The 27,909-nt window shown below is 39.3% G+C and overlaps 1 protein-coding gene across 1 annotated transcript; it reads left to right on the forward strand.

The window, feature by feature from the left end:
- The first annotated feature begins 757 nt into the window (after positions 1-757).
- Positions 758-27,909, forward strand: MMAA (metabolism of cobalamin associated A). The gene is made up of 7 exons (XM_049631206.1): positions 758-802; positions 14,911-15,414; positions 17,608-17,730; positions 20,754-20,924; positions 23,328-23,413; positions 24,235-24,384; positions 25,420-27,909. Exons 2-7 carry the CDS (start codon positions 14,970-14,972, stop codon positions 25,708-25,710), a joined length of 1,266 nt encoding a protein of 421 aa, XP_049487163.1. The 5' UTR covers positions 758-802; positions 14,911-14,969; the 3' UTR covers positions 25,711-27,909.

Genomic DNA, 27,909 nt, shown 5'->3' on the forward strand with positions numbered 1-27,909 from the left:
CAACTTATTACAGAATCCAACAGGTTTTCAAGAAACTAGTTACCATTCCGGCCCCGCTGTGAGGTAGCAAATATTAAGCACGTTCATTTCCATTTCCATTTCAGCTGGGAGCCTTTCCCGGTCGGTGACACTTCGAGGGCAGTGAGCGTGGGTCCCTAATTTTAGTACAAATTAAAATGTTAATCAATACGAATGGTAACTTAAGAGAAAAAGCTACTCCATGCCTTAAACACTTGAGTTATATTTCAGTTGAACAGTTATTCCAATAGGCTGGAAATTGCTTGGCGGAGTTTGGAGTCTTCCTGATGTCACCAGTCTGTTAAAAGGCCCAGTTTGTGTGTACCCCACATTTGAAGCTTCTGGGAGATAAAAAAGCGGTCTGCGCTCGCGGGCCGTTGCACGCCGCGGGCGCCCGGGGCTGGACCCTGGCTCCGTTCCCCGGACTACTAAAGTGCCAAGGCCGGAAGGGTATGAATGTTACTCTCCAGCTTTGGAGGCGAACGATCCAATACGGACCTGCTTCATTTCTCGGCAGATTCCCAGCGCCCGACCAACTTCCCCACCCCGACGCAGGCCCACAGGCCTTAAAGCACACGCGTTCCAGCACACGACGGCATTCCGCGGCCACGTCCGCCAGGACCCTAGTCCCGCCCCGCGCCGCCCTCCAGCCCCCGGCCGCCCTCCGGGCTCCGCGCGTCCGGCACCGGGTCCTGCGTCTGCGCGTCGCGGCCAGCGCGGGGCGGGGCGAACCGTGCCTGGCGGAAGGGGTGGGGCAGAGCCGCACTTCCGTGGCTTCGGGAGGGTGAGTGCGGGGTGGGGGTTGCGCGAGGCGTCTGGAGCCAGAGCTGGGCTCTGGCCTCCGGCCGCCGGTGGGGGCCAACCCCAGCGTCGGGGGCGCCTCCTGGAGGATTTGGGGTGGGGGAGGGAAAAGGAGAATATTGTTGGATTGGGCTATATTGGGAATGCGGGGTATGTGCTGACAGGCAGGCGTCGGCAAGTTTGGTTCAAAGGGAAGGGTCGCGCTGTAAAACAATATTTTAAAATTTACATCATTTTAGTCAGGTTTGTGAGCTTACTGTTGTGCCACAGTAAGGAAATTTTGGTGAGGTTGCTGGTTCCTTGCCGATGACAAACTTGGTGAATGGTTAACCAAAGAATGGAGAGGGAAAAGGCACGATAGTCCAGTGTAGCTACAATCAAAGAGTGAAATTAAAACTTGTATGGAATATAATCTAGGATGTAAAGTAGGTTCACACTGAAAGTCAGAGTACCTAGACTTTGTCAAGTACTCTGGAAAGGCATGGGCTAAGTCTCTTCTAGCAGACATACTGTATTCAAATAATTTATATTTCTTATTAGCAAATGAAAGACCACCTAAGCAAAAATGTCATGATAAATTTTTTTATTATCTTTCTTAAGAGTTGTGCCCTAGTACATATACATAGGAAAACTGATCATTATAGCTCTTCCAAGTTGGTAGGAAATCAACTTTCTTGGAGGCCTGTGAAGACACTAAATCATTTTGGGTCATCTGCAATGTCCACAAAGTATTATTTTATTTTATTTTATTTCAGTTTATTAGTGAGGGAGAGAGAGAATCCCAAGCAGGTTCTTCATTGTCCGTGCAGAGCCTGACTGGGGCTTGACCTCAGGAACCATGAGATCATGACTTGAGCCGAAATCAAGAGTCGGATGCTTAACTAACTGAGCCACCCAGGCTCCCCCCCAAATATTCTTTTATTAGTAAACAATATTGTTTTGTGCTCAAGGTAGTAAGAATTTTAAAAAGGGAACAATTCAGTTATTTTTAGGGCTGTGTTCTGTTAGAGGCAAAACAAATGCTAAAAGTTATGTAACCATAAGAAATGTAAATATCATCTTGAGATATTTGAAGACTAAAGAAAACCTATATTTGGCATGGGAAGGACTGGCGACTGCTTGAAACATTTGCCTGTTAGCTGACTGTTGCCTCATATAGTCATGTATGAGGACATGTGGGTCCCTCATACATAGATGTACATAGGGCTCCCCAAGACCATTTTGGATTTGAACTTGGGTGATAGCAATCGGGGTGAATGAAAACGTTTAATGGTGATGAAATTTTAAAAAATAGACTTTCCCAAACAGATTGAAACCTAAAAGTGGAAATTGGGAAATGTGAGTCGTAACTGGAAATGTGATAAAAGGTATAGTGGACAGGGAACCTTAGAGTATTTCCTGCATGAGTTCCGTATGTGTTCGGTATTACTCTTATATAACAATGACCTATTTAAAAGTTGCTTGTTTAAAAAGTCATTCTGCTCTACCAAAATTTCCTGAGATTATTTGAAAAGGAGAATGTAAAACCTGTGGGGGATGGTGGGAGATGGTAAACAGATTAATGGCACCTGACAGTTTATCTTCTAATCAAAAATGATTACCCTTGAGAAATGGAAACACATGGTGTAACACTGCATTGCCTGTATGAACTGTGCTTTGCTGCAGACACTGACCTAAGGTATTGATTTTGGAAATCCTGTATGCTTTTTCTTGCCAGGGTAGTTATTGAGAATATTCATTGGATCAATTTCAAGACAAATATCCCAAGTCAGACTGGCTGCTGCTGAGCAAATGTTTAATGAAGGAAAACATCCATATATTGAAATAAGACCTTAAAAAGAGAATCCTTAAATAAATATATATTTACTGTAAAATCTAGCAAAATGTATGTTTTCAAACATTGATTAATTGAGTAATCAGCATAATGGAGTTATTGACCCATACAAAATTCTAGTACACATTCTTTTATTCTGTGAGCAATAAAATATGCTGTGGGTACAAAGATAACTCATAGTCTAGGCAAGACTAACAACTTAACAATGTGACCAGCATTATAATTGAGGGATGTAGCCTGCGTAGGATGACAAGAGATATGAGTGACAACTGAAAGGGCATGGAAAGGGGCAGAGAACTGTTTATAGAGGAGACACTTGGGTTGATTTTTGAAGGCTGAAGAGGAATTTGTGAGATGATTAAAAGAGAGAAGGGATTCCAATCAGAAGGAACATAATGGACAATGGCCAAGATGTTTAAGAGTGGTTTTTCTGGGACCTGCATGCAGATCAGAATAGTTATAGCCATGTGGTAAAAGTGGAGGAGGGGAATGAATTAAGTTGGAGAGGTAGATAAGAGCACTCATAAAGAGTGTTATTATTATTTATGTAATAACTGTCTTAGCTGGATTATAAACTTTATGGTGTCAGAAGCTGTGTTGGACCCATATACCAATGTATAGCACAGTGCCTGGCATATAGTAGGTTCTCAATAAATAGTTGCTGAATAAATGAATGGCTGAATCCCAGGAAAACTTTTTATTTATTTTTTTTACAGATAAGGCAGAGGGAACTTTTTAAGTATTTTAAACAGAGGAGTATAATAGACTTACATATTATGATGATAAGTGGTAATATGGTCATAGTAGATGAGCGTTTTTCAGGCGTAAGGTTGTACCTGTGGTAGGTTGTAATCTGCATTAAAAGAAAACAGAATAGAAAAGGTAACATTAGAGTGTATCACGTGAATTAGCAGTAAGAAATGTTTTATGAAACTTTTGTTTCAGCTATATTCCTATTTGTTGCCTGATGTAAGTGTGTTTCTTCCCATGGACCGTGATCAAAGCTTGAAAGCCATTATAGTAAGGGTGGGAATGAGGGTGGTGTAGAGGGAATGGATATAAAAGAAGTATTGGAGGAAAACAAATGTGATTCTTAAAATGTTGCTGTCCACGTGAACCTTTTGCTTGAGAGGGGGTTCACTTACCAACTCATTTTAGTATTTTTGCCCACTTGGTGTTTTTCACTGTATATTAACAAATTGACATTCTGGTTTATTACAAATGGCAGTGCTTTGAGAGATCTCACTGAATGTTGTAAATGCTGCAAAATTTATCTTGTATTTTGGTAGTACACAGCTTAAAATTGTAGGATGAGACCTCCAAGATTCTCAGGAATCATGAAAATTCATTGAAACAGTTTAATTTGATTATTGGCCAAGTTTTAAAATTTCTTTCCTTAAGAAAGCAGGAGAAGATGCTTAGTTACATGTGCAGATGGGAAGTCTTTTTCCCTACCTCCATAATTTTGCTACTCTAGAGGCTTAGTCTGTTCTGTAGGTGACATATTATAATGGTGGAGGGTTGTTCAGACAAGGCTGAATTACACTGGCTTTAAAAGAAATTATGGACTTCCTCAAAATCTGGTTGATTCATTAAATTAATGGGTTTAAGTATGTTATACACTGAGTTATGAGGTGTGAGTTATTTGTGGAGTGAAAAACATTTAAAACTTGTATAAATTTGGCTTATTCTATCACCTAGTATACTATTGGGATCTCCTACTGGTAAGGTTTGTACAGAAGATGTAAACTAATTTTTCATTATGGCTTAAGCAAAAAGAAAAAAAAAAAACAAAATGAAGATAAACAGCCTGCCATAATCAGCTGTATTTAAATGTAAAGGGTTTTTTGGTGTTCTCTTGATGTGACATGACACCACCTGTCTTCATATGGATCTGGATTTTTTTATTGTTATTTTTATGTTTTTAAGTTTATCGAGAGAGAGAGAGAGAGAGCAAGCACAAGCAGGGGAGGGGCAGAGAGAAGGAGAAACAGAATCCCAAGCAGGCTCCACACCATCACCATCAGAGCAGAGCCTGACACAGGTCTCCAACCCACGAACCGAGAGATCATGACCTTTGATTCAAGATCAGGATTGGGACACTTAACCGACCAAGCCACCCAGGTGCCCCATAGATCTGATTTTTCAAATCCATAGTTTTTCCCAAGTTCTGCCATTAGTTGTGAGGCCTTAAGTCAATCAGTGTAACTTTACTGAGCTTCACCTATAAAATAGAATCTTGTCTGCTATTGTGAGGCTTAGCTGAGGAAATGTATACAGGAATGTCTCACACATGATAAACGCTCAGTGAAAGGTAACAGCTGCTGCTCTGCTATTCACATGGTCCAGAAGGTTTGGGGGCAGCAAGAAAATCAGCCCCCAGAGATTTGAAGGTGTAAAAACCTTGAATTATATACATCTGGGTAGCTCTTTGGTTTTCGCAAAAGAATGGGGGAAAAGGATATCATCTTTTTCCTGATTCTTGTCACTTAAAAGCCATTTGAGATCTGTATTGGCATCAAAGGACAGAGAACTTCATAATCCCAAATTGTGATAAACTCTGCAGTGTAAACCATAAGCTTGTCAGATAGTTGGTCTGGATTTTCTGAAAAAGACTTTGATTAAATTATTATAAGAAATAACTATTCTAATGTTAGAGCAACGTATATTACTATTTATTAGACAGTTTTTAGTTTCATCTCATTTATTTAGGGAATACTGTTTGTTTGCATCATTAGAAGTGGACATATTTTCATCTAGTAAACTCTTGTTACTGGGTTTTGATTCCTTACAAATTTATCTTTCTGTTTTGGAAGATTAGTTAGATGTCAAAGGTGCCTTGATTCAAAACAGGGAACTTACAAGGTAGAATGTTTTTAGATCACACAGGTTAAGGAGGTACTCACACTTTCCTTTCAAGTATATTAGATTAACATAAGTAGAGAGTCCACTCAGGAACCTTAAAAAAATTAACCGATTACTATATGCCTGGCATTGTGCTGGATTCCGAGGAAACAGAATAAGACACTGTCTCTTCTCTGGGACAATCATTGGCTGGGCTGAGGGATGAGAATTGGTGGGGAGAGATCTGTAAATAGATAAATCAGAAAAGATGAATAAAACGTTGTGGAGCTTTGCAGATAGAACAGGTGACTGCCTGGGAAAGGTGGGGGAAGATGTGTCCTAGAAGAGGTATGTTTGAACTGAGTAGGAGTTTGTCAAGCAGAAATGTGGAAGATAAGCATTCTGCTAATTTAATTAGCATTCCACAGAATTTTTATTATAGCATATAGAATTTTTGCGTTTGTTTTTTAAAGCTGCCGTCCTCAAAAATGGTTAGTAGCCCACATATATCACATTATTTCAGAGTTGAACTTCATATCTTAATATTATGTTGAACCTCATATCTTAATATGAGAATTCTGATAGAACCTGTGCACAGAAGCATAGCTAAAATATGACTATCACTTTTTTCACCTCATAAATAATTCTTTTTACTAGGTTTTTGAGTATATATGTTAATTTTATGTTTAATTGAGAAATTGACATATAAATATACATTGAATGTAATGCTGTTGGTCATAGTAACTTTAAATTAAGGACTCATCAGGTTTGATTCTCACATTATGAAATCTCAGTGCAGAAGGAAGCAAGTTACAGATTACAGATACAGACAAAGTAAAAATTAAATCATGAGTAGTTACTAGACATTTCTTATTAAAAGTATACAAATTCTGTGTTTTATCTTTAAAACGGTTTTTTTTTTTTACTATAGCAACTGTATTAGTTTTCTTTTGCTGCTATAACAAATAACTACAAACTTCATAGCTTAAAACAACACGAATTATTCATCTTAGAGTCCTGTAGGTTAAAAGTCTGACTTAGGTTTTATGGGGCTAGAATCAAGGCATCTTTGTTCCATCCTAGAGGTTCAGCAAGGGTGGGCTGAGTCCTCCTCACGTGACATCATTTTGCTGTTCCACCTCCCTCTTTCATTTTAAAGGACTTTGGTGATTATATTGGGTCCACCTGGATTATCCAGGATAATCATTTTATCTTAAAGTCAGCTGATTAGCAACCTTAATTTCATCTGCAACTTTAATTCCGCTTTGCCATGTAAGGTAACATATTCACAGGTTCCAGGGATTAAGACAAGGACATCTCTTGCGGGGGGCGGGGAGCTTCTGCCTACAACAGTAACATATGCTTCTTTTAAAAAATCAGAAAAATATGATTAACCAAAAAACAACATATAAGCACTATAATACCACTCATTTATAGATGAAGTTAATGTTTTGACATATGTATTTCTCTGTATGTGTGTTTGTATGTAAAATTCTATGAAAAATGGTGTAACACCTCCTTGTTTCCAGTCACACTTTTGGTAATCCCCTTTGGGCTCATGGATTTAAATCACACCTAAACACTTAATGATTCTCAAATTTACACTTCAGCTCTGACCCCTTCCTGAGACTAGTAACACAACTGCCTACCCAGGATGCCACTTGGATATTTAGTAGGCATCTTAAACTTAACGTATCAGAAACTAAACACGCCTAATCTTACCCAAAACCTGACTTCCTGCAGTCTTCCTCAGTTCATTAAAGGGCAACTCCATCTTTGCTGTGTCTCAGGGTAAGATCTGTGCCTCATCCTTGACTGCTATCTTTCTGTCCCATCCTATATCTCATTCATTAACAGGTCCTTTAGAATTCATCCAGAATCCTGATTTAACACTATCCCCACCTGGTTCCTGTCCTCATCATTTCTCATCTGGTTATTGCATTGATCTCTTTGCTGGCCTTCCCATTTCTGTTCTTGCATCCCCATCAGATCCTTTTAAAACAGAAGTCACATCAGGTTCTCCTTTGTCCTATCACTTCCCTTCTCAGAGTTCCTCCAGTCCTATCTATAGTTGTATGTCCCTCTTTGGCCTTCTCTCCTATATTTCCCCTCTTATTAATGTCTAGCCACACTGGCCTCCTTATTTATATGTCTATTATCTGTTTTACTAGGATGTTAGCTTTATGAGGGCAAGAACTTTGTTCTGTTTTGATCATTATATCCCCTAGACTATTGCATGACACATGGTAAACGCTCAAGTGTTTCTTGAATGAGTGCTTTATAATCTTCTTTCTCTGTCTCTCAACATATTACTTTCTCTTTTTTGAGCATAGCTTTGTTGGATAATGAATCAGTCATGGTAAGATTTGTTAATTAAAGGGAATATTTTAAATAGTTATAATTTTCTCTTAGACTCTATAGACAGCATCTCTCCTATGGGAGAGATAGATAGGACTAGGATTGGTAGTAAGAATGTTCTGTATCCTGGTCAGCATTTCCTCTTCTCTGCGCTTTGGCTCTTCCGAATGCTGCCACTGTCACTGCATACTTTTAAAAAATGCTTTTTACTTGCTTTGGGAGGGGCAGGGTTACTAATACCTTTTAGTCAAAAGACTTCTCCTTTATCCCAAAATAATTTATTAAGAAAAAATGCCACAGAGAGTCAAAAGACCTGAGTTTGAATCCTGGCCCGCCCATTGGTTATGACTAATTTAGTTACCTAACTCACTCTTGTTTTCCTTCCCTTGTTAAGTGAGAATAAATAATAATAATAATAATAAATGTCATCATAGAATTGTCTGGGGAAATAAAGTGAAATGGAGTATTTGAAAATGGATTATAAGCTCTTGAGTGACAGGCAGGTGGGAAATGAAATGAGTTCAGATCGGCAGCCTTTTTTTGTTTGTTTGTTTTTCAGCAACTGCAACTTGCCAACCTCTGTAGTGAGCTTTGAGGATTCTAGTGTGGACAATAAGGTCTTGAATCTGACTTGTCTTTCCCTTAATGCCTTGCCTAAGTCCAGGTCCTCATCATCTCTTTTGGGTCTTTGCTAGGGTTTCCTAAACTGGGCTTTATGTTACCAGGGTCTAATTACTCTTCTTACCACCATTCCCGGTGTTATCTCCTAAAAACCAGAGCTGATGGTGTCACTAACCTTTGTATAGATCACTGTTGTGTCTCCACTGCCAACAAGGCAAAATATAGCTCCTTAGCCTTGGTTTACATCCTGGTCCAGCTTCATCTCCTACACTAGTTCCATATATAGACTAGGCTTCTGCCTCACTGACTTGTTCAATCTTCTCTGATGGCAGGGAAGAGACCAATTTCCATTTGTGACTCTGTACATTAAGTCATCAGCCTGGAAAGCCTGTCTCGTCCTTCAGTTTTTGTTTTTGTTTTTGTTTTTGTTTTTTCTGTAATCCTTTCAGACTTAGCCCTGACATTGACCCCTCCATGACTTGAACCTTCTACTCCCCAAGGAAAGTTAGTTTCTATAATTTTCTCTGTTCCCACAGCCCTTCATGGTTTTTTTTTTTTTTTTTTTTTTTTGGACATGGTGTTATTATTTTTTTATTTTTTATTTATTTAATTTACATCTAAGTTAGTTAGCTTATAGTGCAACAGTGATTTCAGGGGTAGATTCCTTAATGCCCCTTACCCATTTAGCCCATCCCCCCTCCCATAATCCCTCCAGTAACCCCTCTGTTTGTTCTCCATATTTAAGAGTCTCTTCTGTTTTGTCCACCTCCCTGTTTTTATATTATTTTTGTTTCCCTTCCCCTACGTTCATCTGTCCTCTGTCTTAAAGTCTTCATGTGAGTGAAGTCATATGATATTTGTCTTTCTCTAATTTCGCTTAGCAAAGTACCCTCTAGTTTCATCCATGTAGTTGCGGATGGCAAGATTTCATTCTTTTTGATTGCTGAGTAATACTCCATTGTGTGTGTGTGTGTGTGTGTGTGTGTGTGTGTGTGTGTGTGTATATATATATATATGCCACTTGTTTATCCATTCATCCATTCATGGACATTTGAGCTCCATACTTTGGCTATTGTTGATAGCACTGCTATAAACATTGGAGTGCATGTGTCCCTTCAAAACAGCATATCTGTATCCCTTGGATAAATGCCTAGTAGTGCAATTGCTGGGTCGTAGGGTAGTTCTATTATTAGTTTTTTTGAGGAACCTCCATACTGTTTTCCAGAGTGGCTGCACCAGTTTGCATTCCCATCAGCAGTGCAAAGAGATCCTCTTTCTCCGCATCCTCGCCAAAATCTGTTGTTGCCTGAGTTGTTAATGTTAGCCATTCTGACAGGTGTGAGGTAGTATCTCATTGTGGTTTTGATTTGTATTTCCCTGATGATGAGTGATGTTGAGCATTTTTTCATGTGTCAGTTGGCCATCTGGATGTCTTCTTTGGAGAAATGTCTATTCATGCCTTTTGCCCATTTCTTCACTGGATTATTTGTTTTTGGGTGTTGAGTTTAAAAAGTTCTTTATAGATTTTGGATACTAACCCTTTATCTGATATGTCATTTGCAAATATCTTCTCCCATTCTGTCGGTTGCCTTTTAGTTTTGCTGATTGTTTCCTTCGCTGTGCAGAAGCTTTTTACTTTGATGAGGTCCCAATAGTTCATTTTTGCTTTTGTTTCCCTTGCCTCTGGAGATGTGTTGAGTAAGAAGTTGCTGCAACCAAGATCAAAGAAGTTTTTGCCTGCTTTCTTCTCGAGGATTTTGATGGCTTCCTGTCTTACATTGAGGTCTTTCATCCATTTTGGGTTTATTTTTGTGTATGGTGTAAGAAACTGGTCCAGGTTCATTTTTCTGCATGTTGCTGTCCAGTGTTCCCAGCACCACTTGCTGAAGAGACTGTCTTTATTCCACTGAATATTCTTTCCTGCTTTGTCACAGATTAGGTGGCCATACATTTATGGGTCCATTTCTGGGTTCTTTATTCTGTTCCATTGATCTGAGCGTCTGTTCTTGTGCCAGTACCATACTGTCTTGATGATTACAGCTTTGTAATACAGCTTGAAGTCCAGGATTGTGAGGCCTCCTGCTTTGGCTTTCTTCTTTAAGATTGCTTTGGCTATTCGGGGTCTTTTCTGGTTCCATACAAATTTTAGGATTATTTGTTCTAGCTCTGTGAAGAATGCTGGTGTTATTTTGATAGGTTTTGCATTGAATATGTAGATTGCTTTGAGTAGTATCGACATTTTCATAATATTTGTTCTTCCTATCTAGGAGCATGGAATCTTTTTTCCATTTTTTTGTGTCTTCTTCAATTTCTTTCATAAGCTTTCTATAGTTTTCAGTGTATAGATTTTTCACCTCTTTGGTTAGATTTATTCCTAGGTATTTTATGGTTTTTGGTGCAATTGTAAATGGGATTGATTCTTTGATTTCTCTTTCTGTTGCTTCATTGTTGGTGTATAGGAATGCACCCAATTTTTGTGCATTGATTTTATATCCTGCAGTTTTGCTGAATTCATGAATCAGTTCTAGCAGTTTTGGGGCAGAATCTTTTGGGTTTTCCATATTGAGTATCTTGTCATCTGCGAAGAGTGAAAGTTTGACCTCCTCCTGGCCGATTTGGATGCCTTTTATTTCTTTGTGTTGTCTGATTGCTGAGGCTAAGACTTCCAATACTATGTTGAATAACAGTGGTGAGAGTGGACATGCCTGTCTTGCGCCTGACCTTAGGGGGAAAGCTCTCAGTTTTTCCCCATTGAGGATGATATCAGTATTGGGGTCTTTTGTACATGGCTTTTATGATATCAAGCTATGATACTTCTATCCCTACTTTCTGGAGGGTTTTATCAAGAAAGGATGTTGTATTTTGTCAAATGCTTTCTCTGCATCTAGTGAGAGGATCATATGGTTCCTGTCCTTTCTTTTATTGATATGATGAGTCACATTGATTGTTTTTGCAGATATTGAACCAGCCCTGCATCCCAGGTATAAATCCCACTTGGTTGTGGTAAATAATTTTTTTTAATGTATTGCTGGATCCAGCTGGCCAATTAATATTTTGTTGAGGATTTTTGCATCCATGTTCATCAGGGAAATTGGTCTATAATTCTCCTTTTTAGTGGATCCTTTGTCTGGCTTTGGAATCAAGGTAATGCTGGCTTCATAGAAAGAGTTTGGAAGTTTTCCTTCCATTTCTATTTTTTGGAATAGCTTCAAGAGAATAGGTGTTAACTCTTCCTTAAATGTTTGGTAGAATTCCCCTGGAAAGCCATCTGGTCCTGGATTCTTGTTTTTTGGCAGATTTTTGATTACTAATTCGATTTCCTTACTGGTTATGGGTCTGTTCAAATTTTCTATTTCTTCCTGTTTCAGTTTTGGTAGCGTATATGTTTCTAGGAATTTGTCCATTTCTTCCAGATTGCCCATTTTGTTGGCATGTAATTGCTCATAATATTCTCTTATTATTCTTTTTATTTCTGCTGTGTTGGTTGTGATCTCTCCTCTTTCATTCTTGATTTTATTTATTTGGGTCCTCTCCTTTTTCTTTTTGACCAAGCTGGCTAGTGGTTTATCAATTTTGTTAATTCCTTCAAAGAACCAGCTCCTGGTTTCATTATCTGTTCTGTTTTTGTTTTATTTTGGTTTGGTTTCAATAGCATTGATTTCTGCTCTAATCTTTATTATTTCCTGTCTTCTGCTGGTTTTGGGTTTTATTTGCTGTTCTTTTCCCAGCTCTTTAAGGTGTAAGGTTAGGTTGTGTATCTGAGACCTTTCTTCCTTCTTTAGGAAGGCCTGGATTGCTATATACTTTCCTCTCATGACCGCCTTTGCTGCGTCCCAGAGGTTTTGGGTTGTGGTGTTATTATTTTCATTGACTTCCATGTACTTTTTAATTTTCTCTTTAACTTCTTGGTTGGCCCATTCATTCTTTATAAGGATGTTCTTTAGTCTCCAAGTATTTGTTACCTTTCCAAAGTTTTTCTTGTGGTTGATTTCGAGTTTCATAGCGTTGTGGTCTGAAAATATGCACAGTATGATCTCCATCTTTTTATACTTGTTGAGGGCTGATTTTTTTGGACATGGTGTTATTTATTCTGTGGACTTTTGAAGTGCTGAGATTATGTCATTTAGGGTAAGATAATGAGACTGACAGTCCACCTAAGAAGGTGTAATGGGTTGAATGGTGACCTTCAAAAAGAAATCCATGTCCTAATCCCTGGAACTTGTGAATGTGACTTTTATTTGGAAAAAAGGGTTTTGCAGATGACATTAAGTTAGTGATCTTGTGATGAGATCATCTTTGATTATCTGAGTGGGCCCAATTCAGAGACAAATCTCCACACCGAGGACAGACATGAAGAGAAGGCCAAATGAAGCCCGAGGCAGAGACCTCGATTGTGCATCCATGAGCCAAGGGACACCAGGGGCCACTGGGAGGGGCAGGGAACCGTCTTCCCCTAGAGCCTTCAGAGGGAGTGCAGGCCTGCTAACACTTTGATCTCTGACTTCCAGCCTCTGGAACAGTCAGAGAATACATTTCTGTTGTTTTAAGCCACCCAGGTTGTGGTTATTTGTTACAGCAGCCCTAGGAAACGAATACAGCAGGTCAGAATAAAATGACTGGAACATGGTAAAATGTCATTGTCATCACCCAACAATAACATTATCATCACTATCATTCTTAAACCTAGCCTGGGACCTGAAAAGTAGCATACACTTAGAAAATAGTGGTCGAATAAAAATACATTTCTTTCCTGTGAGCTTCCAGTCTGTGGTAATGGTGGAGGTATTGTTGAGAAGTGTGCTTACAGTGAGCTTCCAAAATAGATCCCCCTCTGAACTTTTTTGTTTTATATATCTTTTTTGTATGTTTGTGTGAAGGGTGGTAGTGGATGTTTTAAATTGTTTTTTTAGAACCATTTTTTACACAGTTTTCCATAAACTGTCCTTTTAGAAGAAGACTAATTTTGTACAAATAGAAGTCATATTTCCCCCAAAATAGAAAAAATGATGAGCAATTACAGTTCTAACAATAAAAAATATTTAAAATGTCTTCTTTTTCCTATTAGAATGTTATTTAGTAAAATTGATTTCATGCTGATTGGTCTTGAAATACAATTTAGAGAGGCACTTTGGAGCAATCAAGTAATTTATTTCATTCTGCTACGAGGAACTGAAAACCAAAATTTTCAAATAATCATAAACCCAAATTTGGTAGGCCATATGTATCATTTGTATGTAAATTGTAGTTTGCCACTGGAAGCTAGGTCTGTGACCTAACTCTTAACCAAAGTTTTATAAATTGCTATAATAATAATAAAAGCTAATGCTGTTGATTTAATAAATAATAATAAAAGCTAATACCTCTGTATTTTCTTGACCCTCCATGTACTATGTCAGCTTTCGTTGTCGAATACAGTTTGGAGTGGAGAGTATCAGTAAATCTGAGTTAAAGCATCCTCATCTAATTCCATAGTGGTTCAAACTTCAGTGTGCTTATTTCTCTACAGAGATTCTGATTCACTGGGGCTGGGAGTATGCAGTTTTAGTAAGTGCCAGGCGGTTCTGGCCATGGTTTTTAAAAAAATCCTCTTTTTTAAATGTTTATTTTCCAGAGAGACAGAGACAGAATGCGAGTGGGTTAGGGGCAGAGAGAGGAAGACACAGAATCTGAAGCAGGCTCCAGGCTCCAAGCTGTCAGCACAGAGCCTGATACGGGGCTCGAACTCATGAGCTATGAGATCATGACCTGAGCCAAAGTTGGATGCTCAACCAACTGAGCCACCCAGGCACCCCTGGCCATGGTTTGAGATAGGCTGATCTAGTTACCATACAAACCTCACAGTTCATTTCACATGAAGGCCCCAGTGGCGGTGGTGGTGGTGATGATGGTATGCTTATGTTAGGCCATTCTTTGAATATATACTAGGGTGAGCCTATTGAATACATACATTTATCTAAACTTAGGCCTCAAGTGCCTTCACTACTAAGCACTTTTTTTTTTTTTTTTTTGTAGAGAAAGAGTAAAAGGCCAGCATCAGAGGGATTTTTTTAAACCTTTTGAATGAGTTTCAAAATAGGGTATATTTGATCTGAGGAAGTTGTAAGGTCTGTAAACAGAAGAAAATAAACATGGCATAGAATTTCTACCCTACAGGGTTTTTTGTATATTTTTTGTTTCGAAGAAAATTTTAATGTACATTGTATTTCACAGTAGAACAGTAACTCCATAATTTAGGGCTACTCTGGTTGTTAACTGTAGGCAAGGGTGGGGGGATCTTCTCTCGTGTTTGGTAAGAAACTTTCACCTATTTGTACTGCCAAGAAGCCTGATTATGTGTGTTTTAGAATATAGAGAAACCACTAAGCTTGCAGTTTTACTAACTTCAGAATCTTAATTGTACACTGAACTGGCAAAAATATGTTTTCTTCTTCTAGGGAATCACAAATCACATTGAGCCGAAAAACATCCAGTGTTTTCTGCAGTTACAAACAAAATGAATATTCCCATGCTACTACAACACCCTCACCGGCATTTCCTAAAAGGCCTTTTAAGAACACCTTTTCGACGTTACCACTTCATCTTTCACTCAAGTAGTCATCGCGGATCAGGAGTCCCTTGTGCTCAGCCATTTAATTCTCCTGGACTCCATTGTACAAAATGGATGCTGCTGTCAAATGGTTTAAAGAGAAAATTATGTGTACAAACAACTTTAAAGGAACACACGGAAGAACTTTCTGATAAAGAACAAAGATTTGTGGATAAACTTTATACCGGTTTAATCCAAGGGCACAGGGCCTGCTTAGCAGAGGCCATAACTCTTATAGAATCAACCCACAAGAGGAAAAAAGAGTTAGCCCAGGTGCTTCTTCAGAAAGTATTAGTCTACCACAAAGAACAAGAACAAATAAATAAAGGAAAACCACTAGCATTTCGAGTGGGTCAGTCTTTTTTTTTCCCTTTATGTCTGTTTAGTAAATATTTTTCTACATTTTGTCTCTTTTGAAATAGGTCTAAATAGTTTTCAATCTAATGGGAATTCTTTTTTCCTTTTCAGAATTTTGGGCTGGATTTTAAATGCCTTTTCTTTGCAAATATTAGTCTTATTATGTTGGGGGGTGGAAAACTGTCATGGTCATTTGAACCAAGGCTCTGTATTTTAAGAGAATAATATAAGATTTCTATTTTGGCAAGAATCATGCTGTGGCTCCCAGGATAGAATATGCATATGAGGAACTTTTACAGGTTTACTCCTCTCTCTTGGTAGTCCTTCTGCTTGATAGTCTAAAGTAAATGACTTGGTTTTGTGTTTCTATCAACTGTAATTATTCTTATCACATTTCAAAATTCTACTTCTCGGGCGTTTCATTAGTTTCTATGGACAAACCTCTTTCAGGTACTTTTTGTTAAAGTTTCTGGCAGTTGCTTGGCTCTAAGCACAGCCAACTCAATGCCAAAATGTATTTTAAAGGAGGGACCGTATTCATTTGCTATCTAAACTATTAGATGTTCACTCGATTTCTTGAACAGTTGACTAGATTCCATAGTTGTAAATAAGCTTGTTATATATATTTTTTAATTGCGCATTATAAAACAACGTAGATGTGTTTGGGTGGAGTGAGAGCTTTTCATGATGGCAAAATAGGTGATTCCAACCAACTTTCCTACCAAAAAGAACTAGAAATGGTGAACAAAGTGCAGAAATTGAATAAATACACTTAAAATACACTTAAAAGTTGACTAGCATTGCGTTAGACTTACATCTCAGTTTATTGATGATATGGGATTAAAGCCTCCTAATTTTTATGGTAACGGTATGAATTTTAAAGATAATTTCAAAAAGAGTTCACCAACCAACATTTGTATTGGTCTGCGTTGTTCACACATCCTATTCTGCCATCACTGAAGGAACCCTCATTTTGACAGTACTACATTGGGTGTTAATAATCTTTACGTATTGCAGACAAAATAGCAGACTCCGAAAGAGAAATTCCAGCTATAACAAAGTGTTTACTTGATACACCTAAAGATATTTGAAGAGAGAAGTTCCCAGAAATATCTAGAGTTAACCAGCAACTCACACATAACTAGTAACTCATAAATTTTCATTGCTATTCTGGTTCTTTTATCTTGGTCTTATGAGGCCAGATAAACCTGTGTCTCTGTGGTAGTTATTTTATTACCATCATAAATACGAGTAACAGATTCAGCACCCGTACCGATGTTTAAGACAGAGACCTGCCCTGAAAACTTCAGTAAGGAGCCAAGCATACCATATGACGTACACATACTTTTGAATATAATTACAATTAAATGCTTAAGTTTTATATACTTTGTGAGCATAACACATATATCTCTTCCTTTATGCCATATGCTGTTCGAAACATTGCAAACATTAACATCTAATTCTTGACAACAACCTGAAGAGATAGGTGCTATCATATGCATTTTATTGCAGAGGAAAAAGGCACAGAATGGTTAAGTAACTTCACCAAGATTACACAGCTCAGAAGAGGTGGAGCTAGAACTGGAACTGGCCACCTGGCTGCAGACTGTGTGGTCTTATCTGCATGCTCTGTGAACTCTCCAAGCAGGGGAGTTTTCTGCCTCTCTTCAGACAAATTAATTTTTCCTGGATCCAGTTGATAGGATATATTTTGAGTTATGGGTGGGATGAAACAAATTATCCTTCATAAATAGAAAATTATTTTCTCAGTCACTGGGAATTTCTAGAGTAGTGAGTTGTTTTTCCACTGGGAACATAAAAGTACAGCCCTGGGGTAGGTGGAATAATGACTGGTCATGATGAGAGGTGGGCAGATGTTGAGGGAATGTAGCACATTAACGACAGAGGCAATAAAGTCTGTCCAGAAAGATCTGCGTTACGGTAAAAAGGCATATCCTATTTTATAATCTTATAAAGTGAATTTGGTGAACATATGGAGCTCAGGATTGTTTTCTTCCTCTATATTACTCAGGAACTAGATAAATAGTGTTTTGTTTCATTTAGGAAATGTGAAATACATTAATAGGAGTTTTAATAAATTAGGAGAAATAGAAGGTAATCTATTTGAATAGAACTTATCATAGGGCTGATTTCATTTCTTAAATTAGAAGGATTCTCTCTACTGTAGGATTGTCTGGGCCCCCTGGTGCTGGAAAATCAACCTTCATAGAATATTTTGGAAAAATGCTTACTGAGAGAGGGCACAAATTATCCGTGCTAGCTGTGGACCCTTCTTCTTGTACCAGTGGTGGTGAGTATTGCTGATTCTTTTTAAACTGCAAAGCAGGGGCTCGTGGGGCTCTCTGTTATAATTTAGTGGGAATTTGCACAGTCAGGTGACTTCTAACCTCTAGCGGAGTTTGGTCTCACTGAAAGAAGGGAGTCCTAGGGGCAAGGTGGAGATTGAGGGAGGTAGTTTGGGGTATTAGGCTCCTTGGCTTGTGGGTAGTCCAGGAGTAGCCTGGCTACTTAGAGAACTAGGAAAACAGGTGCCAGAAGTTGAAGATCATCAAAAGCAAATTTGAACCCTCTATCACACCTGAGGCTAGTCCCCCCCTTCCGTTCCTGTTGTTTCCTCCTGGCAGCATCAGCCCCTATGCAGTTCAGAAAATGGGTCCGTCTGTTCATTGCCTTTTTTCTTATATTGTTGTAACATCTCTTAAGCTTAAAAGAAAATCTTATTGCTCTTTACAATTTGTCACCCGTTAATATTACATGTTCGGTTCAACAGAAAGCTCTTAGGGGGTCCATGTAATATACCGCTGTTGTCCCTACAGCACTTAGCATGGTATGTCATGTACAGTGCTCAACAATTACTGATTCAGGGTCACACAGTCATCCGAGTTTACTCACAGCTCATCAGAGATACAATGAATAAACTTAGTTTCCCCAAAGGATCATTTAAGGAAAACATAAAGCATGCTATATAAATAGGAAGGTTTTTCTTCCCTTATCCCTCTTTATGATTTAGGCTTCTCACATTGCAGTTATTCATTTCACAGGTGTTTGAATGTCTGCTATAGGCCAGGCATTGTACAAGGAAGGTACCACGTTATGTAATGGTGAATGAGACACAGTCCCCTGGCCTAGAGCTCCGTATCTTACGAGGGAAACAGACACGTACACACAGGCCATTACAATGTAATGTGTGTTGTGGCGGGGGGAGGGAATACAGGGCACTTTGTGGAAATGTTTGGTTTGCATACAGTGCATTTAACGCTAAAAAATAGAGATGATATCATCATATTTTAGGGGCTTTAGGTCAGTAGAAAGGTGGATGACAATTCCTGTCACCACCCATTGAGAACTTTAGCTGAGAGTATGCACGGTTTTTGATTGACTAAAATAAAAATGTTAACCATAAAATAAAATTGTATTTACAACGTTCAAGATTAAATCCATATCAGTATATTACCTTATTTTCAGTCTAAGAACTTTGGTAAAGGTAAGTATTTGAACAAAGAATTTTTTTTCTTTAGTGTTTATTTATTTTTGAGAGCGGGAGCTCAAGCAGGGCAGGGGCAGAGAGGGGGGACAGAGGATCCAAAGCAGGCCCTGTGCTGACAGCGGTGAGCCTGATGTGGGGCTTGAACTCAAGAACTGCGAGATCAGAACCTGAGCCAAAAGTCAGCACTTAACCGACTGAGTCACCCAAGTGCCCCAGAACAAATAATTTTTTTTATGGTGGCTCTCATTTTCATATAGGTGAAAGATCTTTTTTTCTCTTTTCCTTTGTAGTATTCTAGAATACTTGCAGTAGCAAAACAAAACCATAGCTTGAGATAGTGATAGCAGGTATGGTGACAAGATAGTCTGATTAAAGTTGCATAGTTATGTGGTTCTTAATTCTTAAACTAAAAATGAACGTCCCTTTCTCAGGTAAGAAAAAAAAATACATATATAGACTTTGAAGGAAAAAAATACATAGGGATAAACAGGACACTATAAGTTTACATTTCTACTTTAATATTGCTATAGGACTGTGCATTTGAAAGTAGCATGATGCTAAGGTTGAGAAGCATTCCTTTTTTGGCCTGTAGTCAACCCTTGTTGTGTTTTGGATTCACAGATTCCAGCAGTAGCTTTGAGACTTCCCTTAGGGTCTGCAAGTGACAGTTTTGGACTCACTGGCTAAGACAATTATATGGGAGAGTAATTTCATAATGTTTAGTTCAGTGTGTTAAGATCTATAGGATAATAATTTAAAGTATAGCTTTGGCAGATTGTTGACTTATCCAGAGATGATTTCATGTAGAAAATTATTTTAGGAAAAAGTTTTAGAAAAACATCTAAATATTTTTAGAAAAAAGTAAATAAGGTAGTTGAGATGCATGGTAGGCGTGTGCTCGAGAATTAGAACCTATGGGAACTCTAAACTGGAGTCATGAGTGGAGAGATCATATCTTTAAGGAACTTCTCAATGTTTAGCATCAACTTTATGTGGAGAAGTTAGCTCTTAGGCAGAGTGAAAATTGAAATTAGGGTTAGAACAGCACTACACCTCCAATGTTGTTATATGGCTAGAGGAAAGTAAAAGTTAAAGGGAATTTCAACAGTTCCAAGGCTTTTATTTTAGTCTTTTAGAATTCGCAAGTAGTGACGTTTACCAAAATACTGTAGTAAACCTTGGAACATCATTCATTCTGTACCATAGGTATTAAATTAATTGCCTACTGGGAACCGGCAGTCATTACAGAAAATGTAAGACGTGGTTCCACGGGCAAGGAACTTATACTAAAGCACTGGCACTAATGACAGTCTTGGTGTGGGACACTGAACGATGCTTAGCAGTATCCTTGGCCTCTACCCACCAGATGCCGGTAGCGTCCTGCCCCCCGTTGTGACAAGTAAAAATATCTTCAGACATTGCCAGATTTCCTCTGGGGTCATAATCATCTCCAGTTGCAAACCATAAAGACAACAATGTTAAAAGGACAGTAAAGAAGCTGTCTTGGCTGGAATTGGAAGATTGATTTGGGGGCAGTGGAAGCTGAAATTGGACAGGTAAGGTAGGGCTGCATTGTGAGGGCCTTTAGTGTTAGACTGAAGAATCTAGATTTGAACCTCTAGCCAATGGAAAGCCGTTATAAATTTTGAGGGGCTTGAGGTGTTAACTTGACATCATACACGCTGTGTGGCGCTAAAGCTCAATTATATGAAATGATTTTGAGATCTTGGGAGAAATGTCATAAGGCACTTCCCCTGGGAATTGGCTGATTGATAATTGGCCCCTATAGGTGTTCCATGATTATAAAATGTAAATGTGTGTTTTAGGATCACTCTTAGGTGATAAAACCCGAATGACTGAGTTATCAAGAGATATGAATGCATACATCAGGCCATCTCCTACTAGAGGGACTTTAGGAGGTGTGACAAGGACCACAAATGAAGCCATTCTGTTGTGCGAAGGAGGGGGATATGACATCATTCTTATTGAAACCGTAGGTGAGTATGATTTTCTGTTTCATAACAATGAAGTACTATAACAAATGCTATATAAAGATGAGTGACAGCTAATACCATTTTGTTCATTGAGCATATATTTACTAAAGGTGTCATTAAATACGAGGTACTGTATCTTGGATTCTATAGGAGATATGAGAATATGGGCTATCATCCTTACCTTTAAAGAAAAGCCATGTGTCTGGAGAACTGTTACACAGGGGTGGTATGTTGTAAGTACCAGACAAGAACTGTAAGCATTGGAAACGATATTTTAACAGAACACCTATTTTGTTTAAAGCACATTTCACATGTCTTCAATATTCGCTCAGAAAATTCATGTAGCTGGGTACCTTTTTAATACAGGGCCATGTTTTACTTCATCTTGATATCCCTAGCACATAGTTATACCCACTGAAAAATACTGAAATGGAAACCCCAAGAAATTCGCCTTCCTCTGGAGAGACAATCCACTATTACTGAGTGATAAATGTTTGTGACACAGTCTGACTTGGGTTTGAGGGATCATGGAAGACTTCCAGGAGGAGGTGACAGTTAAACTCCATGCTGAAGGAGGAATTGGAGTTAAATAAAATGAAATAAAGAGAATAAGAGGACATGGCCCATTTAGAGAACTGCAGTTTGCTCAGGAGATTTAGCACATAGAGTGTGGAGGCTGGGCATGAAGAGAGATGGGGCTGGAGACTAGAAGCTCCACCATTTAAGGGTGGATGGGGGAAGAGTTGCCCATGCGGTAGTAGGAGAATCAAGGTAGAGGACCATAAGAACCAAGTGCATGACCTGGAAGTTGCATTTGACTGCTTGTCCCAGAGACTCGAAATGTGACTCAAACAGAGAGTGGTTTATTTTTTGTGAACAGAAGAAACCTGGAGGCAGGCAGTCCCAAGCAGGCCTGGTCATTGTACAGTGGCCTTGGTGTCCCGGGTTTCTGTCTCTGCTCTCCATTCTTAGCACTTAGTTCCCATCCTCAGGGTTGCTCATGGTTAAAAGACAGCTGATGAAGCTTGAACTGTCACATCCACCTTCTAGGTAGGGGGAGGGAAGGTGAGGGGAAGGGGTGGGCCCCTCCTAGCTGGGTCAGCTCCCTTTCAAGAACTTTCCTGAAAGCCCCATCTAGTGACTTTGGCTTTCACTAATTAATCATCTCTAGCTGAAATGGGTTCAGGTGACTGTGGGCTTTCGCCTGGTACATCGATGCTTCTGACAACATTGGGATAAGGAAATAGGGGAGAATAAATATGGAATGGACAACCAGAAGTCTCTGCCACCCCAACGGACAGAATTTCGAGAGGAGTTTCAGTGGAGCAGGTGATGTGGAAGTCAGATTTAAGTGGATTGAAATTAATGTGAAGTAATGAAGTGAAGACCAGTGAGCACATGTTGATTTTTTTTTCTAGACACTTAGGTATAAAGAGAAATGAGAAATATGGTGATAATTGGAGTAGGTTGTGAGTTTTTGTCTTATTTTTTTCCTGTTTGTTTGGCTTTCAGATGACAAAGACATGAGCACAATTCCTGTCAGGTGTTGGGGGACAAGAGCCTGTAGACTAAGGAAGTTAAAGATAAAGCAAGGGCAAGGGCACAGAGGAAGTGGGAAGGAAAGAGAGGGTAACCTTCAGCCAGTACTTCTTATACTGCGACTGGAGAGGAGGCAGTGAGCAGAGCTGGTGTTCGGGCCCGCTGATCTGCAGAGGGTGGAGAGGGAAAAGCCGAGGGGGTTCTTGCCTTTATTTCACCGCCACGTAGGAGTCATGGTCATCATCATGCAGGGAGATTATGGCACAGTAACTGTAATAGCCACTGTGAGAAATGGGAAGGCAGCTGACTGAGGGCGTTTGGGGGCATTGCTTTTACCAGGCAGTGAGGAGGAGGTAGCAGATGTTAGACACCATGATCCTGCTGTGGTGCCTGTTCTCGAGCCATTTCTCCGGCACGCTTACGGAGGAGAGAACACGGGTGGTTGGACTGATCCATGGGTGGGGGTTTGTGGGGCTCACAGGAAGTTGAGAAGGCAAGAAAGCTGAACATCTTGACAGGCATGATCTAGGGTTAGAGCCACATTGCTCAAGCTGCTTACGGCTGAGAGGGAAGCCAGGAAAGAGTTGCAAGGGGGGAGGAGAGAATGGACATCTCGATGTTCTCCATTCAGCCAAGACTAGGCTAATGGGAATAAGCGAAGGGGAGAGCTGGGAAGGTCACAGTTTGCTCATAGGAAAGCAGTGCATTTAATAAATTCTCGAGAGGTGGGGTGTTTAAAGTGGGATCAGGCTGAGTGTGTGATCGTGGGTACAAGTGAATGAAGTGGAACGGGAATGGTGGTCAAGGTAGTTGAGAAAGCAAATTACTATGAATATTTTAGCATGTAGTTGTGATTTACAATTGCAGGTGTGGGTCAGTCGGAGTTTGCTGTTGCTGATATGGTTGACATGTTTGTTTTACTACTGCCACCAGCGGGAGGAGATGAATTGCAGGTAATTATATTGACTTTTTTTTCTCCCTAAACACAAAGTATACATCTCTGAAAGTACAAATTTCCGGTGTTGTGTTTCTGTAAATTAAGTTGCTGTTAATGTAGGGAAAGAAACAGCATTCATATTGGCTACAGTACCTGAGTCAAAGACAGATTCTCTATGTTTTTTCTCAACTTATAGTAATAGAGTTTATGACCTCGAGCTAACCATACAACTTAGATTTTTCCACCCGCAACACGGGAGTGAATGGAATACGTGGACAGCTCTAGCCAAAAGAGACTACTGTTATGTGGGTATTTGTCGTACAGAGACTGAGGCACTGTTTGCTATCAGGTTATTTTTCTTCAAATGTAAATTGGAGAAAAAATTACAAACATTAAGGAAAACTTCAAAGACTTTGTTTATGGAAATGCAGATGTTAGCGATAGGTGTCTTCTCTTTTTAAGCACTTAATGACGGATGATTTTGCATCCTGCAGTGTTAGCTCATGAGAAAGGGAACCCATCATGAGTCAGTGTGAATTGTCTCCTGCCACTCATTCATGTTGTGTCTTAATGACATATTTACTCTAATCGTGAATGTATCTTAGCATGTTAGTCTCTACACTTGGAAGAGACATTGTAGATGACTTCTGTAATCCCAACAGCTGGTGCTTCTGAGTAATTTCTGTTGAGTGATTGTAATTCCTGGAACCCAGGGTTTAGGAAGATGTAGAGGAAAAGTTAGTTCATAAAGTGCGTGACTCTCAATTGACTGTTGTCCCATTTTTGGCTATAATCAAATGAAGTATTTCTGATACATCACTGTCTTTTTCACTTTAGGGTATCAAAAGAGGCATCATTGAGATGGCAGATCTGGTAGCTGTAACTAAATCTGATGGAGACTTGATCGTGCCAGCTCGAAGGATGCAAGCAGAGTACGTGAGCGCACTGAAATTACTCCACAGGCGTTCAGAGGTCTGGAGACCAAAGGTTAGCTTGCCTTCCTTTCTGCATTTTCACCGAGTGGATCGTGCACATTAGAAGAGAGGATGCAAGTCCCCAGCTAGACAGATAATCAATCTTTGCTTGTATGTGAGATTACAATTTTAAAATTATGACAAAGCCAGAGTGTGTAGTCATGATTTTAAATCTAATCCTTCAACCACTAGATGTCAAAAACTAGATGTGAGGGGATAGATTAGATTGCTTAATGCTTGACTTGAGCCATTTGGAAGTGATAGCAAATCCATTCTGAAAGGAACCATTCTTAAGATTATGGAGCAATTAGTGATTTGATTATCTTTATTAGAGTTTGAGTAGGAGAGAAGAGGCTTTTGATGTGATAGCTTCCCTTCCCATTATGCTTGTTGGGTGCTATTTTCAATAAGGAAAAAAAAAGACAAATTCTGTAATAAATGGTACGGTAATATTGATGTGGGCAGCTTTATCTGCAGGAGGACACTATGTTATTAAAGAATAAGCTACAGTCACTACAGTGAGAACAGCCACAACCTGTCTTCCCATCAGCTCCCGGTCTCCCTGGTCATGTTGTCTGCATTGTACATGCAGGTGCTGGATGCTCAGCTCTTGGCACCTGCTGAATCAGGGAACTCTGACAAAGGGAGGTTATGGGGCTATTTTCTCAACTGAGTTTCATGGTCTAGCACTCAGGCCTCAGGGAAACCCACCCAGCCCTGCCCTTCTCATCCTCGTGACCCTCTCTCATTTTGTCTGTGTTGCCCCTGAAGACCATCTGAGCAATCCTAACAATTGACCAGAATAGACCCTGGGCTAAAGATTTTGACCTTGAATCAGTGTCTTGCTTCTGCATGTGTTTAGTAATCCTAGTAAGTGACCTCAGTCTGTTTCTCAGTATATTCACTTCAACACAGTGATAAAATGTCTCCGTTTCACTTGCCTATTTTCATACACTTTAAGACTTAATTGGCAGGAAACCAGGCTCCCCGTGAAAATGTTTTCTATCATTTTAAGTAAAACGGTTTTGGGTTCTTCCCTTTTTAATAGGTAATTCGTATTTCTGCCAGAAGTGGAGAGGGGATCACTGAAATGTGGGATAAAATGAAAGAATTCCAGGACCTCATGCTCGCCAGTGGGGAGCTGACTGCCAAACGACAGAAGCAGCAGAAAGTTTGGATGTGGAATCTCATTCAGGAAAGTGTGTTAGACCATTTCAGGACCCATCCCGCAGTCCGGGAGCAGATTCCTCTTCTGGAAAAAAAGGTTCTCAGTGGAGCCCTGTCCCCAGGACTAGCCGCAGATGTGTTGTTGAAAACTTTTAAAAGCAGAGACTTGTGAGATGTATCCTATATAATGATTTTATATGACATTTCATAAAGCATTTTAATATTAAAGGTCACTTATATGCCTGTATTTTCAGCAATTCTTTTGTGGTGCCCTTGGCCCCATTTGTGAACTATGCTTGAAAAGTCAAAGAATGTTAGATATGGCTGGCAAAGGTCAGGTAGTCGGCAGTATTTGTAAGGTACCTGTTGTATGTTACTGATTTCCATTTCTTTCTATTCTCGTACGCTGCCATGGCAGCTGGTAGGATAGTTTCTTCTCATCAGTCATAAGCAGAGAAAGCTGAGGAGAACAAAAGAAGGTCATGTACCTTCTTTGATTTCTTTGATTCCATATTCGCTGAGTTTCCAGAGAAAATGTAAGCAAGAGTGACCACATTTCTGAATTCTTACTTCAGGCTAGAATCATACATGGTGGATTTCCAAGAGCTGAAAATAATGACTGGTGCCGGAGTGTACTGGAGTATTCTAGCAATTTCTGAAATGGCTGTGTACACCAGTAACAAAACAGTTGGACTGTGTAGTGATGTGAACAGTTTTTTTTTTTAATTATTTTTTATTAATGTTTATTTCTGAGAGAGAGAGAGAGAGAGACAGAGTGTGAGTCGGGGAGGGGCAGAGAGAGAGAGAGAGAGGGAGACACAGAATGTGAAGCAGGCTCCAGGCTCTGAGCTGTCAGCACAGAGCCCGACATGAGGCTCGAACTCACAAACTGCGAGATCATGACCTGAGCCGAAGTCAGACACTCAACCAACTGAGCCACCCAGGTCCCCAGTGAGCACAGTTGTAAAGTTTATTTGTCTAGACCTGTGGATCCCCCATGATAGGCAGGAGAGCCCAAAGGGAACTGGGGGAAATCAGCTGCAAATAATGTGGCCCATTAATCCCCAAGAGTTGGAGTAAACCCTCAAAAGACCCAAGTGAGGTCACAGTGAGTCAAGGGTTATTCAGTTTGAATATTACCAAAAGCTTTTGCTTCTCTTCTTCCTTGGTCATTTGATTTCATATTAGCGTCTTAAAAAAATCTATCTTATTCCTGATGGGGAGGAGCAAGTTTTCCAACAGAGGAAGTGTGGCACAGTGATTTAGAGATTGGGTTCTGGAGTCAGACTGTGTGGGTTTAAACTTTCAACCTAGATCAGTCACTTGTTAATTGTTTAAGTTTGGACAAATAGCCTACCTCTCTTTAAGCTTCAGTTTCTTTCCTGCTAAAAGGGAATTGACACATTAATGTTGTAGGGTCCGTGAGGGTAAAGGAGATAACTCCGGAGAATCATTTTCCTACCATGATGGTACCTAGGAAATACCCAGAGGCTGCTTTCTATCATTATTATGTTAGTTACAAATACCTGAAACTGTACAAATCTTATATATAAATTGAATTTTCTCTCACGGTCTTACTACTACCATCATGTTCTTGTGATATTTTATGATTGTCTCTAAAGTACCTGCTGTAGTTAATTCTTTGAATATATTTTATACTGTTTGATGGTAGTTGTAAGTATATACATCTGAATAAAATTGTTTCTAACCAAAAAATTTCTCCACTGCACAAAATATCTTCCCAGAAATTTAAACCTTAAACTATTCTGAATCCTTTAGAATATTTTAAACAGTATGTCAGCTTTCTGGAATTAAATTGCCTAAGTATTATTTTAGCAACCATGTGTAGCTTTTTTTTAATGATTATTTTTTTTTATTTTTTTATGATTTGTGTCACTGGCATACCTACATCTCATATGAGGTTTAGGAGAAACGGAAAGATTATCCAGTCAGTTCACCTTATTTCAGAAAGGACAACCATTAAACCAGATGAAAACTGTTTTTAGAATCTTCCAGAGAAAGAAGTTCATAATTTCCCTTAGTAAACTATTACAGGGTCTGACAAACATGTCATTTGTGGTTCAGTGTGAGTAGCAGTGGCAGCAGATGCGGGCTGCATTATGAAGAAGGTGGCCAAAGAGTGGCTTTTATTAGCCCTAAACGGAGCTACGCATTTCTTCTCAGTTTGAATTCCTTTTAAATGTTATAAATATAGTCATAGAATGCGTTAGAACCCCTCCCCCCCTTGTCCTCTTTCACTTGTTATTGTACCATGGGCTATAATGTGGAGACCAATTTCTAAGATACTGTTTACATTTATTTGCTATTTGTTATACTGGAAGCTGTATAACATAGTAAAATGTTTGTAGCC

This window comes from Panthera uncia, chromosome B1 (assembly GCF_023721935.1).
Source record: "Panthera uncia isolate 11264 chromosome B1, Puncia_PCG_1.0, whole genome shotgun sequence".
NCBI classification, from domain to species: domain Eukaryota; kingdom Metazoa; phylum Chordata; class Mammalia; order Carnivora; family Felidae; genus Panthera; species Panthera uncia.

Excerpts from the sequence above, each read along its gene's own strand:
- MMAA (XM_049631206.1), top strand. The coding sequence starts at position 14,970 with ATGAATATTCCCATGCTACTACAACACCCTCACCGGCATTTCCTAAAA. Across the intron at positions 17,731-20,753 it reads TTCTTCTTGTACCAGTGGTG|GATCACTCTTAGGTGATAAA; the intron begins GTGAGTATTGCT and ends TGTGTGTTTTAG. Across the intron at positions 24,385-25,419 it reads CAGAGGTCTGGAGACCAAAG|GTAATTCGTATTTCTGCCAG; the intron begins GTTAGCTTGCCT and ends CCTTTTTAATAG.